The following is a 25,389-nucleotide window of genomic DNA, read 5'->3' as shown; positions in this document are numbered from 1 at the left end:
TAAATACGTAGTAAGAGATGCGCGCTTTCCACTGCATATAGTACTGGCTTTCCCCAGTGACCCACATCGCTGTAGTATGTACAACATACTGACTGTATGCATGCAGCACACATTACTATTACACGGCCGGGATGGCGCAGGCTGGGTTGGGATTCACAAACAAGTTTACGGTTTCAGGACGCTTTTATGGTCGAGTACTGGATGAAAATATCTCTACCCACAGAAATATCAGTCATCCCCTCGGCGTGGTTTTTACAGAGGGAATGACTTAATGACGATGAATGCTCGCTGCTCCACGACGTAGAAATATGCTGTACTATAGTCACAAATTCCTTCGTTCTGAGGCATCCGCTCCAAATACAATGGAATAATTTTGACTGTCTATTAATAACAACTGTTGGCTTCGTAAACATCGATGTTTGATTGGAATCTGATGTATTTGAGTCACTATTTTGCACTTTAATCGCTGTCAGTATCACCCGTTTCTATACACTATTTGGGTTCTCAGAATGACGTCACACTTCCGGGTTGGGAAGGAATCAGCGCGGCCGATCAAAAGTCTCATTTCAACACTAATTGAAGAATTAGAAATTAATTTCTTGACCACTAAATCAATAAATAGGGTATAATTGATGACAAAAAATACTTTTAGCCATATCTCAAAAACCTCTTCATGACCCCTTTAACACCTACTTTAAAATCACCCATTGTCTAAGTCACAATGGAAAAGTGGGCCAAGAGAGGTTAGTTGTCATAGCTGTAATGTCAGGGGCCACATCAAGAAGTTTTGTCCTCTGGAACAGGGACACGCCACGTGGCAGGACAAGAGGGAGTACGTTCTGCTGAGTTCCCGCACCTCCCAGCTTCAGAAGTCTGTTCCAATTACGAATATAGTCGAGAATCATCAATTACGCCCATATGGATACCTATGAAAATGGGTCCACAAACTCTTCAGTGTCTAGTAGACACCGGAGCAGTTACTTCCATCTTGAGCGTTAAGTGTTATAAGGATCTTAGTTCATATTTGTCGCCGCTGTCAGATGTTCCAGTCACCAGCCTATACCCGTATTCGGTCAGGCTGAAGCTGAGTTTGTGTTGTTTGAACAACCGATGTCATGGAATTTTGTTGTGGCAGATGTCAATGAGGAGGTGATTCTTGGTATGGATTTCCTTTCTTATTTTGACTGTGAGATATTCAACGTTCTATCGTTTTCAAGAATGGTCAGATATTTGACTCCCGTAGATTCAACAAAGACTCGGGGGATAACCTGGTCGTAGCGTCGTCTAGGACGGTGATTCCTGCTCGTAGTGAAGTGATCCTTTCCCATTGGCCGTTGACCCATCGGTAAATAGCAAGTGGGGTGTAGTCGAAGCGTGTCCTTCGAGACATGTCAATAGTGATCTCCTTGTTGGAAAGTGTGTGATAGACACCAAGAGTTTTCCTGTCAGATCGTTGAATTCTTCCAACATTCAATCACCGTACATCAAGGATGTGTTCTTGGTATTCTTGCTCCTGTTAAGAGTTGTGCAGTTTGTGCCTTAATAACGATAGTGCTTCCGTAACACATCAAGAGAGCGACACTCCCGAGTATTTAGAACACCTGATTCGTCGTAGTTGTGAGGGCTTCGGTGCTCAGGATAGATCTAAAATCCGAAAGGTCATACTTGAGTATGCTGATATATTTGTACAAGCGGATATGGACCTAGGTTGTGCGAAAGTTGTTGAGCACACTATAGACACTGGCAATGCCCATCCTGTCAGGTAGAGGCCTCGTAGGTTATGTTAGAGAAAGGAGTAGTCGAGCCTTCTTGTAGCCCTTGGGCAAGTCCTGTCGTGCTGGTGACCAAGAAGGATGGATCAATGCGGTATTGCATTGATTATCGTCCTTTGAACGAAGTGACCGTTAAAGATGCTTATCCTCTACCTTGCATCGATTACTCTTTGCGATCCTTGTCTGGTGCCAAGTACTTCTGCGTCATGGACATGGCCAGCGGTTTTTGGTAGGTAGAAATAGGGTGTTCGAACTTCGCTGAATCACTAAATCACTGAATCGCTGAACCGCTGATTATTATATTAATTTCGCTGAATCATTGAATTTATTCTTAAATACGCTGAATCTACGTAAATCTTACATATTTTAAAGACAATTAATTATTTGATCGATTTAATGAGAAATTTCGTTACATATTCGAAAAAAAATCTAGTTAGGTGGACTACGGTAACGGACGTAGTATTGTGCGGACAGCGGTAACGCCTTCGGCGATGATCACCGGTACTACAATAGAAACTGATACAGATACATGTATAACCGTGGCTTTCGAGCGGTGAGAACCATTTTCTCTGTGAAGAAAAGGCAATATTTAAGCAAGAGTCGTATCGCCGATCGGTAGTGTTACATGTGATAAATTCAACAGAGGAATTCCCATTAAAACAACAACTGTTTAATCGAAAATGATCACATATGATTCTGCGTGAGTTTTAACCTTACAGCTTTGTAGGGATTCGCTCTGTGGACCCCCATTCGGCTTATTCACCTGAGAATATTACCACGCATAAATATAATAACTCATACGTGTAGTACCAAGGCCGAACCAAATTTCCTAAACCTTCCAGCAAAAAAGACAGAAATACTAAAAAACCTATGAATACAGGTACTTTATTTTATGATAACATAAAATTTTATTTGACGTACCAGCAGAAATAAAATTGTTGAATGCTGGATGTAATAAAAATAAACTTACATTTTGGTCCTGGCGCGCGTCTGCAAAGCGTTTTTATCTTGCTCTAAAAGCGTACTATCGTCAAATATGGCACCACTTATATGATTTATTATTTATCATACATTATTTGTTTAACAATTGCTTGAAAAAGTCAGTAAAATTAAAAGAAATGATGATTAACATAAAATTCAGCGATTCAGTGATTCAGCGAAGTTCGAACACCCGTAGAAATGGATGACGATGCAAAAGAGAAGTCGGCGTTTGTTGTGCGCAGTGGTCTATTCCAGTTTTGTTAGGTGCCGTTTGGCCTGTGTAATGCCAGCTCCACTTTCGAGTGGCTGATGGAGAACGTGTTATCGTGTCTCCAATATGAAATATGTCTCGTCTACCTGGACGATGACATCGTGTTCGGTAATAGTTTAGACTCTACCATTGAGAATCTGCGTGCTGTATTCAAGCGATTTAGGAAAGCCGGCATGAAACTTAAGCCAAAGAAGTGGGACTTCTTTCGCTTGTCAGTTCGATACCTAGGTCATGTAGCGTCGGAATCCGGAATATCTTGTGATCCTGAAAAGATAAGTGCCGTTAGGGATTGGCCGATACCAGACTGCGTCACAGCTGTGAGATCGTTCATGGGATTGGCATTGGTTTTTTCCCTCAACCCGCTAAGCGCCACACAGGGCATTATAAGCGGGTTCGATGTTTCTTTTTCCCAATGGGAGAGAGACCAGAGAAGAACCTTCGACCAAGAAACTCTGTCGCCACCAGGGTTTGAACCCATAAACCCTGGATTGACGAGACCAGTGACCGGCGCTTAACCCACTCGGCCACTGCGCCTCTCATACTATAGGTCGTTTTGTCCAGGGTTCGCTACTATTGCCAAGCCCCTGCATCGGCTTACAGAGAAGAATCATGCGTTTGTTTGGACACTAGCGTGTCAAGAAGCATTCAGTAAACTGAATGCCTGATATCTGCTCCGGTGTTGGCATATCCTCGTCCGGAATTGCAGTTTATTCTTGACACGGATGCCAGCGCCTCTGGAATTGGTGGCGTGTTGTCGCAAGTTCAGGATAGTATGGAGAGGGTCATATCTTATGCCAGTAAATCATTGTCGAAGGAGGAGCGCAATTGCTAGCTGTAGTCACATTCATGAAACACTTCCGTCATTACTTGTGGGGGCGGAAGTTTAGTTTGTGAACCGATCACGCCTCCTTACGTTGGCTTACATCGTTTAAGGAACCTGACGGACAAGTTGCGAGATGGATATCCGTCATTGATAGTTACGATTATGAAATTGAGCACAGACCGGGGCGTAATCATGGGAATGCTGACGCGCTTTCTCGCAGAGAATGCCCCCAATGCGACCGTATTAGTCGAAGAGTTGAAGGCTTACAGCATTTTCATGGTTCTCCAACTTCCGGTCATTTCGGGATAAAACGTACGTTGACTAATGTTCATGCATGATACTTTTAGTGGGAGATTGAGTTTGATGTGAGATTGTGGTGCCGGCAGTGTCAGGAGCGTTTAGCGGGTAAGAATCCCACTGAACGTCACCGATTTCCATTGCAGCCTTCCGTAGTTGGTTATCCGATGCAACAGGTAGCTCTGGATATCTTCGAAAATCTCCCGGTAACGGAACGGGGAAATGTGGCCGTGTTGGTAGTAGCCGATTACTTCACCAAGTGGGTGGAGGCCTTCCCTGTTCCCAATAAAGAGGCCTCAACCATTGCCGATTTATTGACGCGGGAGTTCTTTGCCCGACTAGGTATTCCTGAGTTTCTGCATTCTGATCAGGGGAGCAACTTTATGTTGAAGTTATTTAGAGAAGTGCTGGCGATCCAGCAAACTCGCACTACAGCTTACCAACCGTAGTCCGACGGTCTCGTAGAAAGGTTTCATCGTACCCCGTTGTTGGAGTTAACGCTCATAATTGAGTCGAGCAAGGATGACTGAGACCTCCAGTTACCGTTTGTTACTATGGCTAATAGAGCCTCGCGACATGTTGCATCGGGATTCGTGGCTTCATAAAGCCAGGTGGTGTATGAAGAGAAAGCGGTCGCCCAGCTCAAAGGAAAGGCGAAGCCGAAGCCATGATTCTAAGCGCGAGCTTGAAAGTCACGGCCGTAGGCATAAGAGACGCTGGAGACGCCACAGCTCATCGTCGTCTTCTTCTTCAACGTCATCTTTAGTTTTATCCAGTTGGTCCCCCAAGAAGAAGGTCAGCACAGAGAGACGTGATCCACCGACCGAGAAGAATCCCGACCCCGCTCCCGTAGAGAAAAACGAAGTCTCGAGGTGGAGACCGCATCGAAAGGAATCGCCAGACACCGGTGCCGTCGTCGGACACTTAGAAAAGGTTATCGACGAAGTGGTGAAGCAGAGCAGAGTGAAAGTTCCGACCATGCCGCAGCGTTTCCGGCCGAAACCATGTGTTTTAGATGTGCTGACTAAGAAGCCAGCGCCGCGAAGCGTGTAGCAGTACCTCGAAACATCATTATAATGCGCATCAACAAGGCGGTACAAACAGAAACACAGTTCGGAATCGTGCATTGTGACGATGGTGCCACTTTTTACGGCGATCCGACGACATTCAACTATCGCGAGGACTGCGAATTCTGTAAAAAAGCGTTGGAGAAGTTATAAATAACATGTATTCTCTACTCGATCTCCAAATAAAAGTGAGTTTATATTGGAAAATTTTGTTGTCTTCCTTTTCGACCGGTAAAGGTCAGGGGGGGGGGGGGTTGGGTAACAAAATTTCAGGCGTCAGTATCACGTCAGTTTGTGTCGATATTTAGTTGTACCGTGAGCCTCGTGGGCATATTCTGAGTTGCCTTTCTTTTCGGAGTCATGAGGAAAACCGAGTTAGTGGACGTGTGATTTGTGGCATTCTTACCCATTCCCCTGATGCGTCGGGTCGGATTTGGGGAGCGTTGAGTTGTGGAGTATAGTATCATTTAGTATCAGGTTGCGCCGAACTGGATGCCACGTGCAAGTTGTTTATGAATGTGACGTCACCCTGTCAATCATTCCCATGTCCTCCCTCGTCAAGCTTCAGATAATCGGCGTTTTCCTTTTTTAATTAAATTAGAATCTCATGATATTTTCCGAGTGGATAGCTGCGAATATCAAATAGTTTTGAGGTATGCTGGAACGTTGGTGAAGAAATCTGAAGTTATAGTTTGCTACAAGCGTTTTATCCGGGGTTTGAAGCGCGCGCCACCTGCCGAGACCGGTTTCTGCGCGCCCTTCTCTCCCCTGCGGGGCTGTGGCACTGTATGGGCGCGTTCTTAGTTGAAGGGCCATGAATATGTACGTGTCGTAGTTGAGTCGTCCGTACCTTTGTGTATATAGTAAAACAAGTCCCCTATATGTTTCCAAGGGAAATATGTGTCCCTTAGTCGTAGTTTAATTTTTAACGCCCTATGATGCAGGAATAAGTGGATAAATAAAGTTTATCCACTTATAAATAAAGTTTATAGGTGCAATGTTAATGTGTCGGGGCCCGAGGCGAGCTAGTTGTATCGCTCGCAAGGTAGTGTGCATGCCCGCATATAGTAGTAGTATTTAAGTTACATTTTGTGGAGGGAGATAACCTCGTTTAACAGTGTGAAATAAATATAAGTTCCCGTAACGTTTTGTACGACGAACCTTGAGTCGCCTGCTTCACGAAAGTTTCGGTGTGGGATAATTAAGTTCGCGTATATAAAGTCAAGAGTTATTCCCTTCTTTCTCACTGGTACGCTGTTGAGCAGCTGGGAGCCTCACAGTTTAGTGTCGACATAGATAGAGCTGAGTCGCCGGTGGTGGAAGAATATACGTCAGAGAGCAGTTATAGTTGATTAGCCCGATGTAACGTATAGTGTATTTCTAATTAAAATAAAGTGTACATTTATTCATTTTCCTTTAAACGCGTGGTCATTTAGGTTTATTTTGGTTGTTTGTGGCTTATTTATATGTGCGAGTACCCCTGAATTGTGGTGTAGCAGGTGTTTTGTGGCCTCGGCAGTAGAGGATCACCGGATAAGGCCCTGGGGTCCTTCGATGTACGATGCAGCGTTCGTCGGCTTGGTTTCCTATGGCGTTGGATGTGCTGTCACGCCAGCGGGAGCACTATCTTTTTTTTCCTGTGGAGGTACAACTACCTCTTCCTAACTATACTCACCTTAGTTATGTGGACCCGGGAGGACTCTTGTAACGTCGCCTATATTTCCTAAAGCATTTACCTTACCCAATTGTGTACAGTACCGATTTTCATTCCCGGAGATGAGATACATCTCTTGGTCATCCGCAAAACAGGAGAGGATTCATTCGTAAGAGAAGAGGATTCATCAGTATAACTCCAGTGATCATCCAGAAAACATGAGCTCACCATACATATATTTACATAGATATACATTTTAGATCTCACGTTGGTGTCTTTTATGAAGAACTTGTTTCAACAATTATAACTGGTACATGTACATTCACACTAGGCAAAATGCTAGAACGCGTAAAAAGTTACATGTCTATGCACTGAATCCACTCAATTACATCTTACTTTATCTTATACTCACAGAAAACCAGTAGAAACAATGATTAGAACTTTTCCATTTTATCGAGTCATTAGACGTTATTGTATTGTATAAAATGTATATTCATGTATAGTAGCCCAAAAATATGTGGTTTACCGTATACAATATGTATATTTGATCTCCAGTACCCATATACCATAAGGGATCTAGGAGACTTGACCATGGAGTATGGGTCCGTCGATCACCTTGAATCAAGTAAGACCATTTCGTAATGAATCATGCGGTACTGATGGTGATCTGAACTTGAAGCAATGAACAATGGTGTTTTAAACTGTGCTGCATACATTCGTATTTAAGTCAGTATTGCCGCAGATGCAGGGGAGGCACTGTGGCAGAGTGGTTTAAGCTGCTGGTCACAGGTCATGTCAATCCAGGGTTTATGGGTTTAACCCTGGTGGCGACAGAGTTTCTTGGTCGAAGGTTCTTCTTTGTGTCTTTACTGGGAAAAAGAAACATGGAACCCACTAAAAATGCCAGGCAGGGCACTCAGTGGGGCGAGGAAAAAAAAAGAAATTGCAGCAGATGTGGTTCAGTAGGCCAGTCTGGCATTTTTTGGAGCCACTTATTTTTCACACATTAAACATCCTTCCAACGAACTGTATGAATGTAGTGATTGTTGTAAAAATCAATGGAGTAGAAATTTCGTAAAATCTGTATTTTGTAATGAAATTGGAATTTTGAATTTGAAATTAGGGTGATAATTAGGCGATCCCAAAATAATTGTCTGTTTGGCGTATCACCGACTCATGTTTTCAGGATGAGTCGTTAGGTAGGTAGAAATATTTTTTTTTGCAAAATTTTATCACCTTTTTTTATATGGAAATATCAGAAATAAAATTTATTTCAATCAATCCCCCCAAAAAAGTTTTCACTCAGTACCTTTGAAGTCTGGTCGGTCGGGTTACAGCAAACAGACGATTATTTTGGGATGGCCTTATATGATGTCATGAAGGAGGGTTTATACGCCCTCACCAAGAAAATTTGAGATGAGTTCTGGTGGTATGAGAGCTCATATTTGAGTAATTTTTCTGTAGATAATATAATGACACTAAGGTTATCTTTGGTCTATGGATGGATCCAGATGTTTCACCACCAACAGGGCGATAGGTTTCTGAGTAATGCTGAACTGGAAAGGCACCTACGTCACACCTGTGGCTACATCCCAGCTTAAGGCATATCCTACTCAATCCAAAGGTGATTTTTGGAATGGTGTTCTTTTTAACATAACATTTTACCCATAATAAGAGCTTAGTAAATCCTATTTTTAATGACAATCATAATTGCAGTTTAAATGAACTGCACAAAAGCCAAAAAGCTTCCTTGAGCCCAAACTCTGAGTCAAGGCTATCAGCACGATTTGAAATCCAGTGCAAGCTTCATCGGATCTAAAAGCAATCATCTCAATGATCAAAATGATTGCTCATAGGTCAGGGGTTAGTTTTGAGCAAAATGAATGGCATTTGAGAAAGTTTGAGTTCTAATAATACGCAATTTATTCACCAATCTAGACCCAACTCGCAGCAGGACACACAGGAAATCACAAGAGGGTGGCTATGGCCTGGAAATTCATTCGCTGTTCGAGGGTACCTTATGCATCATAAATACATACACAACACATGCCCTTATCCGAAGACTTTGGGAGATCATCCTAAATCAATGATATAAAAAAATAAACTAAGTGTACATTAATTAATGAAGATATTTTCAGCGAAGAATTCAAGCGAATACCGATCCCCTATCACATTGCAGTCCCAGTCAAGGTCACAATGAAAACGGCTCCTTAAAATAGAAAAGGTGAATTCCATGCGTGATGAAATTTGAAATTTTAAAGTGATTTAATTCTCACCTAAATCAAACTCATAGAGTTAACTTAGAATGTAAATCCAAGAAATAAGGACTACGCTGATAAATCGGAAAAAAATCAAAATATGTTATATAACACTGTACGGCACTGAAACAACTGATTGACACGGGGTCAATACTCTTTTCTATAGCCGACTACTATTGTACACAAAATGAGTTGTGTCCGACGACAGAAATATCGATCTACTAGTACATAATAGACTGACTTAGAGATTGATAAAAGCATTGTTTAAAACTTTGGGAACATATTTTAGTCGACTTAACCTAATTCGGACCTTGGAATTTCGGCTAGGGTTAGCCGATTTTCCGACTTTTGAGTTGTCTGCGTAGCGAGGATCAGCAGCAAATTGCCTATTGTGTGCGGCTACTAGCGACGCATCGCTTTGAATCCAATTACAAACAATATAGAAATCATGTGCATTCACAAAATGGTGACCCCCACAGCCGAAAATGCAACACTGCCATTTTTTAATCATGTCACTCGGCCTGCGATTCATCCTCCCTTGCCATCGCTTGATTACCGCCCGCTAAAGCTAACGCAAACATAAACCCTGACTGCGAACCCTTCATTGGTCTATTAGGTGGCCAAAATTTTTAGGGCAGACAGGTGCTCAATGCCCACCAGTCTATATATCTAGCTGAACAGCTGCAATGTTTTGACAGGCAGGTTTGCTCTATATGAATACCACGCATCTGATTGGTTAAAAATATAGACTGGTGGGCGCTGTCCGGCCAAGAAATCTTGGGCATCGTAATAGACCAATAAACGGTTTGCAACTAGGGTTTGTGTTGGCGTCAACTTCAACGGGCAGACCCTGGCAAGCGAGGATGCCCATGATTCAGTGATAAGAATTGTCTAATGCGCGGTCATTGGCAATGGATGGCGATTTCATAAATATTGCCAACGATTAAAAATCTTTCCATTGGCGACTAAAAATCGCCTAGTGTGCTTTTTTTAAATCTTAAAATAGGGATTGACCCTGTTGTTTATTTGGTTGGTAAATTTCGTTTGAATTTTTTGATTGAGTGTCCCTTACAAACCCACCACACCTGCCGGGAGCGAAACAGGGGGTTCGATTTTGAAATCGGAAATCGAAGTACAGCTATCGTTTTGTGATCGGCAGTCGAGTTTACATCATATTTTGTTTTAATTGAAGTACATAATTGGGAAATTCGGTTCTGGTTCATTCAAACAATCTTCCATCCGGTCTGAACGGGCAAGCGACTGATTGGGGTTATTTTTTGGCTGCCTAATTTAATACATCGAAATTTGTGCGGTGGGCTTTAGAGCGGTATCCGACAAGGTAACATGATTACCAAGATGAGGTAGTCTTATTAAGCTCAATTTTGTAATTGTGGAATTCAACCTACATATAAAGGAAAATGCAACGGGTAAGTTCTATCAGAATTTTCAGGGTTCCTACATCCCCTTCAATCTCTCAAAAACCCTCTAATTCCAAAATTCAATTTTGAGGGTACAAAACCTTTAAATTCTTGAGTTCTTCCGGCACGAGCAGCAGCAATGTACACGTAAGGATTTTTGCAGTATAGAGTATGGTGGTTTATGAGCTAGGTTAATTTTGTCTTCCAATAATGAATACTGGAATTGACAGTTACTCATGGTTTTTTATATGGAGTTAAATGGTCAACAAGGCAATTTGATACTACGTATCTGTCCCCCGCGATAGCCAGTAGGGAATTAATGACCCCTGAAGACACTGACCTTTGGTATAGAAAAATGATGAGTGTATCGAGGGATAACCATACTATGAAATATCATTTTCCTGCCATGAATGGTTATTTAAGAATTGAGTTTACAGGGTTTTAGGCAAAAGACGTCTACCAACCTTGTGGTCCTGCTATCAACGGTTCGTCTTGAATGACGTTCATAAGCTTTCACATGAATGACCTGTAGTGACCTTGACCTATGGTCCTTGGACCCCAAAATCAATAGGGCATATCCTCTCCCTAGGGGTAATCATACTACGTAATATCATGGTCCTGCAATCGACGGTTCTTCTTGAATCACGTTCACAAGGTTTTACATGAATGACCTGTAGTGACCTTGACCTTTGATCCTTGGACCCCAAAATCAATAGGGCACATCCTCTCCCTAGGGGTAATCATACTACGTAATATCATAGTCCTGCGATCAACGGTTCATCTTGAATCGCGTTCACAAGCTCATGCGGACGGACGGACGGAGGCGGATACCAAGTCTCCCGCCCGCGGCCTACGACTTGGATGGGTTCTTATGGCATAGCACAGGTATGTAAAGGTCAGAAACTGACGATCTGCGCGAACCAGTTACGCGAACGCGTAATAATCAGTTGCGCGAGTTGTTATTGGCGCAGCTAGGATATTTTCATCATCAGTTGCGCGAGGTAATTAGACCCGGTACTTAGCGCAGCCGATAGTAATGATCAGTTGCGCAAGGTTATTTAGACCCGGTACCTCGTACTATCAAAGACTTCTGTTGCGGGGGCGTGGATTTTATTTTACCTCTACTTAGTGCGATTTTTCGGGCAAACAGGATTTCAAGTGACAATTTTTTCAAAAGATTTCCCGACAATGACAAACCGACACAAAATGAAGTCCACCACAAATGTAAGTAATTAGGACAGAAGCAAACTAAGAGGATTAAAAAAGCAAAACAAACTAGGGCAAGAGTTGAATACATGTAACGTGAGTGACAACAAGAGGCCCACAGCCTTCATGGCGCAGTAGAAGAAGAACGATTCAGTATTCAAAGTTTTACTTAATGATTTACATTGAAACGATGTAACAAGTTTTAAAATAGTTAAGAGGTATAGGCTATGTGGCTATAATGTTCATTTTCTGTTAATATATCCTTACATAAACAGACAAGCCCATTTTAGCTGCCCCAAAGATCGTGCTGAAAAAAATAAATCCAAGATGGATGGCAACCCTGGTGAACACAAGGGGGTAGACATTTCACCTAACAAAATTCATACACCTAGTATCTTGAAAATGCATTAAGAATTGCAGGCCGTTTCCTGCTAGAAATTCAAGATGGCTGATCTGGCGGCCATATTTGAAGGCCTGGACAGCTCGACCCTGATCCTCACACCAAATTTTGTGGAAATCCATCAAGAATTGTGGGCTGCATCGTGCAAACAACATGGCCACCCCAATGGCAGCCATATTTGATCACCAATGACATTTTTTACAATATGAGCGGACATCTCGCCAGACCCAATCTTCATGCTAATTTTCAAAAAGATTCATCGCAAATTACAGGCAAATTACTGTGTCGAATTCAATTCAATTCCAGAGGTCCTGGCTTAGGCCTATGTAATAGGAGTCAATTAAGCTTCGACTTTTGGGAAAACCAGCACAGATGCCTATTCAAATCACATGTAATTTAAAAGTGCTTCTTAGTTTGATGTCCCTGTTTTCATCGCGCACGTGGTTAAAATTATTGTTTACATCGAACGTCTTCAACAGCTGATACGACCGCACCCGCGTCTGTCAATCATCTCAATTGATTCATATACTAAAATGCTCACTATGAAAAAACTATGCGGTGGATCAATCTGGAATTTTTCAGGAGAATGTCAGACGCTAGGTACCTTTCTTTAAAGAACGCTCAAGCAAGGTCAGTCACGAAGGCCAACAATAACACGAAACAGACCATGGTTTTGCCGATTAAGAGCGTCTCTCCACATAAATTAGATGGACTGTAATGGACCATTTGTTGACACTAACCTTTAATAAGGTTCGTATGGATACAATCAAGATAATTCCACCCTACAATTCCACTATTCATCGATCGACATACGACGCGCAGCTTAAACATGGCGCCGCCATTCAATACGCTAGTCACGATGTATCTCTACACACATCAAAATCACCCTTGAATTGCAAGTGTTGACTTATGAGAAATGATCGAAATCTAGCAAGTTGTTTGGGAAAATAGCAGCACTATAGTTGAAAAAAGTTGATAAACCACCTCCGACTGTCTAATCATTTAAAAGCTTCGCCTTCACATGGAACTATTTCCGCCTTATCACAGGTGCACTCTGCCGCCGTGCTTCGCCCATTCAACGATAAAAACTTTCCCACAGTCTTATTATTGGCATTTTCTAATAATTTAGGGAAATGTCTTAAAAAAGCGAAATTTTACACTCTGCATTAATAAGATTGAAGTATTTATTCGTTTGACAAATCATCCTCTGAACTCCCACCAACAAGTTATAAGTGGCGACACGAAAATGACATCATCGACTCACTACCATCTTATAACCTTCATGACTACGTCATACAGGACAAGACTATGTAAACGGCTTTACAAGTTACATCTTATCAAAAGTGGAATCATGTGATGTATACCTAGTATTTGACAGGTACGCCGATTTCAGCATAAAAAGTGGAACACGAATATCAAGAGGAGGACAGCTTGCTACGAGGGTGCATAAGTTAAATCTCAACACTCCGCTACCACCACAGAAGGTTGTCCTGACAGTGTCTGACAATAAAAAACAGTTAATTGATTTGATATGCCAGAATCTCATTGAGGTTTACCAGAAAACTACGGGTATAAATAGACTAGTTTTAACAGGCCAAGACCCAACACCAGTAGAGATCCACCATGGAACAAAAATCTGTCGTCAGGATCTAACAATAACACAAGAGGAAGCTGACGTCATCATAGTACAACAAATGGTGGTGGTAGCTAAATCCAGAGGAACTAGAATCAATATCATTTGTGATGACACTGATGTTTTGGTATTGCTTATGTACCATTATGCAAAACAAGGTGTAGACTGTTCATTGACAATGGAATCAACAAACCGAACAGGAAGCAGAACACTGATCGACATTGGAGCGTCCGTGAGAAAACACAAGGATATCGTGTAGCATTTGCTTGGGATGCATGCTATCACTGGATGCGATACTGTAGCACAGCTTTTTAGCATTGGAAAGGTAACTGCATACTAAGTACTGGCTTCAGGATATCCCCTCTCGTCACTTGGGGATTTGAGAATTCCTTTCCATGATGACAAAATATATAGCAGCATGTTATGGTATCAAGGAGGTTGATGAAATGTTGGATGCCCATAATGAAGTGTGGCTGAGAAAAATGGCACGACCAAGATTACCAGGGCCCCCGAGCTTCGGAGTCTGCCACCAACTTCTGAATCCTTCAAACAGAATGTTCTCCGTGCACACTTGCAATCAGCGATATGGAAAGCAGCTACCGATGCATCTCCGCCATCACTAGATCCTATAAACTTCGGTTGGGTGCGTAACGAAATATCCAAAGAACTGATACCAGTTATGTTATTACCAAATATTGCACTAGCACCACCAGAGGTTTTACAGATTATTCGTTGTGCATGTTCGTCAGATAAACCATGCTACTCGTCACAGTGTAGTTGCACGGCTGCTAAAATATCATGCACTGTTTTTTGTGCTTGTCGTGCTGAAGATAAATGCAGAAATGATCAAACAACTGCATCCCGGACATTTATTGAAGATGTCAGTACTGATAATGTATCTGGTGAGTCGGGTCAGATTCCTATCCCAATGCTGAAATGATACATTTATACTTAATGATAAATTGGTAAAATAAGTTGAAATGTTGTTTTAAAAGGTTTAAAGGTTAAAACCTACGTGTAAGTTGTTTTTTAAATTGCGGATGTTTTATTATTATGTATATTTTATGGAAACAGATTCACTTAATACTTTCATTAGTGATTATGATTCTCTTTATTAGACCTGTATTATTGTTATACTGCTTAATTTTACCTTAATAGGCCAACAGTACAAACTTTTAGTTACTTATGTGACCGTTTTTTTATAATCTTATAACAAACATTTATTTCGAAACTTGCCAGTTTAAAGATCTAACATATGGTAATTGTACATGTACAATTTAGAAACCTGTCAGCTTAAAGCGATAGTTATTGTTTTATATTGTTAAATCTATAAAGTTTATGATTAAAGTTTTTAAATTCTAAATGATAAAATCTAAATCTCAAAATGATTTAATGGAATCGGGGTTAGTATTCATACATATTCGTAACATCTTCTCAGGGTGTTGTAATTTGCTTATTTAGAAATTTCCAAATGAGCCCATTATGATCAGTGACCATGAAAACCCATTTCCGGATGCCCTTTGAGATTTTGATCGCTTGATATTGGAGAAAACAAGATTTTCAGTAATGGCGGCGGGTAATTTGCATATCAAGAAAATTTCAAATGAGTCCATTGAGATTAGCGACCATGAAAACCCTGGGTTATACCCATTTCCCGATGCCCTATGAGTCTTTGTTCGCTTAATATTGGAGAAAACAAGATTTTCAGTAATGGGGTGGCTAATTTGCATAAAGTTGGCCTAATTTGCATATTAAGAAAGTTTTAAACGAGTCCATTGAGATAAGCTACCATGAAAACCCTAGGCTAGACATATTGTTTTTTGTTCTAGGTTTCTTCATTTCTGGGATATAGAAGAAATAAAGATAATGGCGATATCATGTCTAGATATAGGGGCCGCTGTACAAAAATGCTCATGGGTACCAGAGTGGCATCAGCAGGATTCTTCAATCTGATAGTCTCAGTGACCCAAAAATGCAAAAACATTTTGTGCAGACCCCATTTCTCGCTTGTGCCGAAAACAGTCCCCCTGCAACTGGACTAATACGGAAACTGATTTGGAGTATCAGGATAGTTGTGAGTATATCTAGATTAAAAAGTGCATGGTTCTCTGATTAAAATCTGCTCATTTCTCAAGTCACCTTTGATAAGTGCTAGAGATGAATATAATATTTGGCACTGTCATATGTAACAAAATCCGCTTGGTTTTACAGGACACATTTACTAGGTTTTGTTGTAAAAATTTCGATTGTACATTTCGGCGTTTTATTACTGCCGCCTCCACCGAAATTACCCAAATTGAATAGATCATCTTCCTTCATGCCCGTCTGACCAAGCCAACTTCATCGTCATCGTTTAACAGACCTAAGTCACTACCAAAGGACAGAAAGGCTAATCACACAGAATCATCCTTTAAGTCGCCACCGCCTCCTGTGAAAATTGCTAAGAATTGTCCATTTGCTCGGACTTATACTCGGAGTCCAAGTCCTCAAGAACACCGTCGCCTGCTTCTTCACAGGATGATCGATTTCCACTCTCAGAGCCAAGTATGTAATTATCTCGTTTTGGTCTTTTTTCTTGATATTTTCCGTCCTCACTTTCGATCTAATTGTTTTCTCCATGATTTGAATTCAATGCAATACAAAGCCTGGCCGCAGACCCTTCATTAGTCAATCATTACACTTCCAAAGTTTTCTTTAGTGGATAGTTTACCGCTGAGCAGCCACCGGTCAATGTATTAAGCCAATCACATCAGATGCGTTGTTTTTCGCTGGCAGGTTCGCTCTATCAATACTAAACATCCGATTCCGGCTCTAGTGGCAACCTTCCTACCCAGGAAATCGGGTCCCACTAATTACCGAGATCAGCTTATTTACCAAGATCAACCGAGATCGACCGAGATTTACCGAGATGGGTTGAAATAGCACCTATTTTCAGTGAAAATGAATAAAATATTTTTTAATATAATCAATAAAGTATATATACGTCTTTTGGTCTATATATATATATATATATCTTCAAATTTTATGATATCTATAACAATTTAATAACATTTAATAAATTTTTTTTTTCACTTTTTATCCTTGAGATTACCGAGATGAAAATTGAAAATTACCGAGATGAAATAAACATGTATTTTCAAGACATCTTAGTGTAATTGTTTTGTTTCCAAAATCATTTTTGAATATCATTAAAATATCATTTATCAATGATACGAATATGCAAATAAGTGCAAGTGTTTTACATTTCAGAAATCTGGCGCACCATTTCCGGTAGACACGATCGAAATACGTTATTCAGATCCGCTTGAAACCAAAATATTCATCTTTGATAGTGTCTTACATATTGAACATTTAAATATTGTTATTTCTTAATGATATTAATTACATTAATCAATTACTTAGACTGGAGTAATACAGCCTCAAGGTCTGCGGCAGGGTTTGTGTTGGTGTGAGCTTCCGTAGGAGGCAATCAAACCCCTGCAAGCGAGCAAATTTTAAAAACTAAGTTAAACTACAGCATTTCTTACAAAATAAAGTCTTAAGGTCATTAACTACGTAGGTACAAATTTTTAACAAGCATCTCATGAAAAGATGTATCCTCAATGAATACGATTGTCAATGAAAATCTTCAGTTTCACAAGCTTATTTCTCATTCAGGCCCGTACCCAGGGGGTTGCGTTGCCTATATACTTGATTTACAACATAGAATACACATCTTATACAGGTATGTTTAAACTGAAAGTTTTTATCGTACATAAGCTAGAAAATGTGCCCTTTTTATCAACTTTTCTGACATTGCACGTGCCCTTATTCCAGAAAAGATATAACAGAATATGCCTTTTTCACAGTTTTCATCGTATATATACGCTATAAAATATGCCCTTTTTATCAACTTTTCTGACATTGCACGTGCCCTTATTCCTTCCAAAAAAGATATAACAGAATATGCCTTTTTCACAGTTTTCATTGTATATACGCTATAAGATGTGCCCTTTTCATTAATTTCTCGGGCATGATAGGTGCCCCAATTTCAGAATTCATGCCCTTCTCACAATTTTCATCGTCTATACTCCATAAGATGTGCCCTTTTTATCAATTTCTCGGGCATTATAGGTGCCCCTATTTCAGAATTCATGCCCGTTTCTCAATTTTCATCGTATATACGCTTTTAAGATGTGCCCTTTTTATTATAAATTTCTCGGGCATTATAGGTGCCCCTATTTCAGAATAGGTGCCCTTAGATATGACAGCACAGCATGAATGCCATTTTCAAAGGTTTTGCTTAACATAAAACAGCGCAGCATTTTAGCCCTTATCGCCTATAATTTCAACTATCGAGGAAAAACATTTCAGACGAAATTCCCTATTTCCCTATTAAGTCCGAATACGTTTTTTCGTGAATCAATTGCTAGTCCAGATACGTTTTTTTCCAAGAGAAGATGAAATTTGTGTGATGAAGAAAGTGGAAAATATGTAAATAATGGAAATAATCAACAGAATTACAAGAGGGTTTTCGACGAAAGTCAGAAAACCCTAACAATAATCAGCAGGAATACAATAGGGTTTCTGCGAAGGCAGCAGAAACCTAATAAAACAAGCAACACATTGTGATGAAATTCAATAGGGTTAGAGTTATCATTACTCCATTGAATGTTTTGAAAGTTCCAAACAGAAACTAAACCATGTTTGGAAGTAATTTTGTACCAAAGGAAGAAAGTTTCATATGCGATGGCAATGCGTTTTCGCTGAAGCCTTAACCGCAAGTCTGGTCCTACCGACTACTGTCTGTACATTTGCCGGCAGATGTATAACACTTACCTCTCAATGACGCTGTGCCACAGTAAAATCTACCCATATTTAAGGTCCATGGGCATTTTGTTCAATTTTTGAAGGAAATGATAGAAAAATTATTTGTCCGGTGTTCGCTTTAAAAAGCGAAGAGTGATTGATCTGTATATATCCAGTGGTATATACAAAGTCTATGAATAGTAGACTTATGATAATATATTACGTAATACATTCTCATTATGAAATGATATAGAAATGATAAACTAAATGCCCCATCCCAGATAGTCAATAATGAGTCATTAGTTTCACTTATATGAAATGCCCCTATGGGCATCATAAAACACTGCATAGCAGCTTCTTCACTTGTTTTTCATGGGTACAAACATGTTACTAGCGACAGGGCACCCAATACCGCATTTTCGTAAAGGATTAAAACCTGTATAAGATATATAGATCAGGTAATCGAGCCTACTTAGTAACCTGTGCACCATAAGACTCAAATACTCAAATGGTTAAAACAATGCATTTACCTTCGCTGAGTTCAATGGAAATAATTCATCACCATGGAAGTTAATATTCAAACCAATCTTTTTCCCAGCTCTTAAAATTTTTTCAGATTGTTGAATATTGAAAACACCTTTCTCACAAAAGACATCAATATTATCTACTGACATTCTCCCTGATTTCATCAATTCATCAATTCTTGGTATGTGATTATTCACGATGTCATCAGTAGCTTCTTCTGCAGATTTTCCTCTGAATTCAACATTTTTATTTTTATCTAAATTAGATTTTAAGAAAATACGAAATGACAAATAATTCCAAATAACATTATGTCGGTACTTACTGAGGGATAGCATGTGCAGCACAGTAAGTTGTTGAAATATCAATGATTTCCTTGGTTTTTGCTTTATTTATGACTTCTAACATCTTAAGTTCAGTCTCCCATAATAAACCATAACCAGTTTTGCATTCAACCAAAGTAGTGCCACATCGCAACATTCGATTAAGTCGATTCACTAAACCTGTATACAATTCATCCGTAGATGCTTTAGTTGTTTTATCAACAGTAAAGTGAATACCACCTCCTCCTTGATGTACCTGCATATAACTAGCTCCAGCCAACTGCAAAAGAATATTTTGAATAGAACTTAACCCGTGACAGATGGCACAATAATGGGTACCATTATGGTCAAAAATGTATGTGATTTATTTTTTTCAGGGATGTTTTATGACAATAAAGTTAATATTTCAGAAAAGACATATAATTTTTCTTATATTGTGGATAGTTTCAACACTCACTCATTCTTAAGGTGTTTATGCGAATAGTTTTTTTTTGAGAACGTTACGTATTCGTTCTCATTTATCCGAAGGACCGAATTTGAAGCATTGATTCAAATGTTAGAAATTATATAGTTTCAAAAGACTTTCTTCCTAATTATTATTCTACCTGTTTTTTTCAAAAAAATTATACTCTGTCCAATACTCATGCCCGTGTTTTTAAAATCCCTTGCCTAGATTGTGATAAATTCTTTATAGGTGAAACCGGTCGCTCCCTCAGTATTTGTATTAAAGAGCATAAGAAAGATAAAATCAATCAAAAGCCCCAAAGTGCTGTGGCCACCCATGTTTGGGATACTAATGGTCATCAATTTGATTATAATAAATCTCTTATAATTTTTCCATCTCACAACATTACCCGACATCGCAAACTTGACTTGGCTCAAACCCTTTCAGTGCTGACTAATCAATACCCTATAGTGCTGGAGATAATTTGAAATATTTGAAAAATTCCACCCTAGTGTGTTGAATAACGGGAATACCACTATAGTGCGTCTACACCACGGTGCAGTGTATCGTTTGTTACTAATATTTCACTATGTTTGACAGGTGCTGCCTTCTTTCAATAAAGATGAAAACCAATTACTGTTTACATCAATACAATGCAGTGCGGTGTACTAGCAAAATCCATGACCGATTCATACACCGCACTGAAAGGGTTAATAAATTCCCATTCAAATTCCTGTGTCAATGGTAACCTTGGTTTCTCCCCCCCCCATAATAAACTTTTGTCCCTATATATTTCCACTCTGGTCAATATCACCTAGTTTTTATGTGAAATAGTGTGTGTCGATCTTGCTTGTATACTGTATTCTCCTCCAATATGGTCACTTTGAAATATTCACGAGGGTGGACCCAATATGATTTTCCAAATAAAGTGATCACTCCATTGGTCATATTGCATGATATCATCGATTTGACTGACAGGTGACCTAAGGAACCACTTAACTACTATTATTCCCTGACCTGTTGTTGAGGTAGAAGAGAATAATGACAATGGTGAATGATAGAAATAGCAGTTCACTGCTTTCACTGCTTCTTTAATTTGACTGCTATTTCTATTTACTACTATTGTTACTGTTATAAAATGAAATTTATTATGATTATTATATTTATCGAATTATAAAAGGAACGGCAGTAAATTGTGTCTTATTGTGTCATAAAATTGTACAATGTCATTTCATCATGGAGCTTCCAAAAAGGCGCAGGTCCTATAGCGTGAATGAAAAAACCGATATTTAGAAGACTAAGAAACATCTCTGGAAAACGGGTTAGTTCGAAGTTTGGCTGAATTCGCGGATAATCATAAGATTCCATACCATACATTTCGTAAATGGAGTTGGCCTGAATTAGAGCAGGAATTGATGAATAATAAAGGCCCCAATCGCAAACTAAGGCAAACGGGAATAGGATTATGGCCAGCGGTTGAGGACAATCTACATGACTGGTTCAATGCAAAACAACGCGGCCTCCCAGTTTCAGCAACAAATTTCAAGGAAAAATATGGCTGCAAAGCAGCGATAACGGGTTTTCTGCACAGTCTTAGAATCCTGTTCAATGGTGGATTTCGACAAAGCATTTGATAAGGCACAACATCAGCCATTACTAAACAGGCTATTAGGAAACAGTATCAATGATACTGTCGCTCAAATGGCTCAGCAGTTATCTCTGCACGTAAACTTGTAGCCGAAATGAATGGAACGCCTCATCTTGGAATAAGTCGGTCTAACTAGTGGAGTCACGCAAGGTAGAATCCTAAGTCGTCTTCTGTTTAATGTCCTGACAAATGATATACACAGTAATCCAAAATATACCAGACCGAGTAAATTTCCAAAACGACCTTAACAACCGTTCGACAAGAAAATCTTGTTCGAATGAAAACAATTCTGTTTGATCGAACAATACGCTTTTTATTTGAACCAAAACTTTTCTTCATTCTGACAAAAAAAATGTGTTCGAATAAAAAGCTATGTTTTTGTTGAAATGAAAAACTTTTTGTCCCGGCAAAAAAAATTTGGTTGAGTGAAAACAATTTTTTTCGAACGAATGTTTGAATGAAAACAATTCTGTTCGATTGAACGAAATACTTAATACTTTTGGTTCAGAGAACTTTTTACAATAAACTTGTTCGAACGAAAAACTTAATGTTCTGACAAGAAAATTCTGTTCAAATTAAAACGATTCTGTTCGATCGAACAATTGTTCGAACGAAAAACGTTTCGTTTGGACAGAAAAAAGTTTGTTCAACTTTGTTCTAACGATTTTTTCAAATTGGTTCAATCGAACAGAATATTATTGGTTCGAACGAAATAAATTTTGTTCCGACAAAAGAATTTTCAAGCAAAAGGTCTTTTGAACGTAAAAAAAGATATTTCTGGGGCTCCGCAGTAACTTAAAGCCGGACGTAGGTCGGCCTTGGGACGCAATACGATCCTCCCGTTGCATCGCAAGTTTCGGTTGCGATACGATTATCAGCGACTGTGTGCAACTAGTTTCTGCCAGTCGCAAGAGCGCGTAGGTCGGTTGTGACAGTCATGTCACGTCCCAGAAAGTAGTCGCAAGGGAGCGTAGGTCGATGAGTCATTGCGACACAATCGTCGCTGGCGGTCGCAGTGAATGGCGTCGCAGTGAGTCACAATCCGTTGCAAGGCCGACCTATGCCCGGCTTAAGTCATTAGGAATAAATAAAATACCAGTTTCATTTATGATGAAAAAACTCAAATGAAAAGTCTGGCTTATAAAGCTGTCTGCTCAGACAAAATTTTCAAAAAAATCTTCATTTTCGGCAATAAAATTGATAATTGTGATTGATCGTTGCAAGTCAGAACCAGTTAATCACTATATTAACATGCATTTTAATAAATCTGATTCCTCCTTTACAGTGAACCTAGCATTAACCTAGTAGAGGCTACTAGCCTATGTAGGCCTATGTTTAAGCGTAGGCCTAACATCCGGACAGATTGGTCATAGGCCTATTGAATAACAACCCTCCTAAATGTCGTAAATTTTGTTTTGAAGTTCAATCCAATGAGTCCGTTAATAAACGCAACAATTATACTGTTTGTTTGAGACAGTAAAGGTCAGTACCGGAAGGCCTAAAGGCTTAAGGTCGCGTAAAACTTGATAAACAATTCAAGCGACACAGCGGACGATCTCCTTTCCCCCACGGCGAACGCTTACCCCGAATGCGAGTCCAGCATACGGATAGGAGTGTGTTATATACTTGTATTTAGTAAATACATTGTGCATTTGACAAAGATCAGTATGTACTGTAGGAAATAAATAGTATTGATAAATGGTTGAAGCCCGCGGCCGAATGAAGTAATATATTATTTTCTTTTGATACCTCGTCGACATAACAGCGTTTCTCCGCTATATCTCTTCGGCGTGTTTAGTTTAGGCCTACGACTCCCCGGTACTCTAATGATTTATCTTAGTAAATACACGGTTAATTTTGGTAAAGAAAAAAGGTATTGTTAAACTAACTGCTTGAAGCCCGTGGCCAAATCACTGGTAGTAATAAATAAATTTGTACTCGATTTGATTCTCATGAGGAGGAGAAACTCGCAGCTGATCCCCGGAACGACGATGAAGCGACACAAGTCGATTAGTGGATGTTTACGGCTCGACAGTGCTTTTAGAATCTAAAGTAGTAAATTTCCTGTGTATCGGTAATATGATTTGATGAGGAAAATGGGCTATTGTTTAAATTAGTTTTTAAAAACCGCGGCTGAATGTGCAATCTTTGGGTAATAAATTTGTTAATTTATGCTTGAATTGACAATCGACGTGACAAGAAACGTGCGGTAGCTTCGGAAAGACGACTTAGAAAAACATGTCGGCTCTTTGAATGGGGCTCAATTTTCGATGTTTACGGCCCGACAGTGCTTTTGTAACGTTGATTCTTCAAAATACGCACAGAGTATTTGTAGATCGAAGTGAGCTGAACGATATCAGACGGATTGTATCGGCAACAGTGGTAATGTAAAAAAGCCTATGTACTTTTGACAAAAAGTGTGGAAAAAAATAATAATAATAATAATAATAATAAGAAACACGCGAATCTCTGTTACATCACAGAAAACCCTAAAAATCTATCGAGTTATTTCGTACTTGGTGGGCCAGCCTGGAAAAGAATGAGTGCGGTGATATAACAATTCGAAAACCGTTTTTACATCAATTCAACGGGACAGACGGTTGGGCGAATAATTTCATGAAAAGAACTGGAATATCCTTTCGGCGTGTAACGAAAAATAGCACGCAGATGCCAATGACAGAGCATTAAACTTCAGAAACAATGTTTCTGAAAGTATTGAAACTTATGATGTGCCAATGGATTCAGTTATAAATATGGATGAGACATTTGTGCTGTTAGACTTCCGTCCATCATATACGTGTAACAAGAAGGGAACCGGAGTTTTCTACATTAGGACATCAAGGCCAAACATGAAACTCAGATGCACTGTAACACTATGTGTTACGGCAAATGGCGGCGCACACATTACTTTCTGTTCAAAGGGGTTTGTCCGTCAAATCCGGGATTTACAAACCATGGATGAGTTACCCGCCAACGTAAAATTCACGTCAACATCTACAGGCTGGATGAAAGAAGAAACCATACTTCATTGGGATGCAAACATTCTTGCTCCTTACACTGATCTGCAAAATCGGGAGCATTTTGTTCTTTTAATGGATACGTTTTGTTCTCATAGAACTGAAGAATTCAGTATGAGCGTTATTGAAAATCGGAGATTAATAAATTACATCCCTCCTGGATGTACATCGTTTTGCCAGCCCCTGGATGTAAGCGTAATGAAATCATGTAAAGCAAGGGCACGGAATTGCTGGAAGGTTTGGAAAAAAGAAAATACAGACGAGAATGGAATGAGTCATCCAATCATGCTAGATACAGTTTTACGGATCATATCCGATAGTTGGGAAGCTGTTGACCAACGAGTCATTACCAGTGGAATTGATTCAGTATTCCAAGCTCAACATGACATTGCGGAACAACTGCAAGAAGTGGATGGCAATGCCGATGATAATATGGCATTTTACCATCTTGATTATAACGAAGGTTAAAACTGAGAACGTTTAGAACTACGTACAGATTGTTCATGACATTTTATTTTTTGTGGTTTTGTTTTACATTTATATTTTTAAATACTGCTGCTGTATCAATCAAATGTAACTGTTATCAATCAGAATCAATCGGCTTACGCGAAAGAAGCCTCGGGTGCAATCTGTAAATTTAGTTCTAAAATGGCTGATCTGAGTTTGTCTAAAAAAGACCAAGACAATTGCACCTAAAGAAGCATTTTTGTGCCGTATATTACGCTTTTGTCATTTTTTACAAAAAAATGTACGAATTACTTTTTGATAGCCAATGTCAGCCACAAAACCAATTCATAATCATGTGACTGTCTCTCAAGTTTTCATTTCAATATGAAATTCACGTTATAAATACGTCCAGCGGGTAG

At 39.6% G+C, this 25,389-nt stretch overlaps 1 protein-coding gene across 4 annotated transcripts in view; it reads right to left on the bottom strand.

Moving 5' to 3' along the window:
- The window catches only part of LOC141902016 (putative imidazolonepropionase), a 178,455-nt gene that overhangs the window by 63,198 nt on the left and 89,868 nt on the right, over positions 1-25,389 (bottom strand). For all 4 annotated transcript variants that reach the window (XM_074789644.1, XM_074789646.1, XM_074789645.1 and 1 more), the window contains 2 exons: positions 19,416-19,693; positions 19,099-19,324 (listed from right to left, as the gene is read on the bottom strand). In XM_074789644.1, the coding sequence (XP_074645745.1) occupies positions 19,099-19,324; positions 19,416-19,693 (504 nt within the window). The remainder of the gene's footprint in view (positions 1-19,098; positions 19,325-19,415; positions 19,694-25,389) is intronic.

Source organism: Tubulanus polymorphus, chromosome 3, assembly GCF_964204645.1.
Source record: "Tubulanus polymorphus chromosome 3, tnTubPoly1.2, whole genome shotgun sequence".
In the NCBI taxonomy this organism is placed as follows: Eukaryota; Metazoa; Nemertea; class Palaeonemertea; order Tubulaniformes; family Tubulanidae; genus Tubulanus; species Tubulanus polymorphus.
This window is presented reverse-complemented; position numbering and strand designations above follow the sequence as displayed.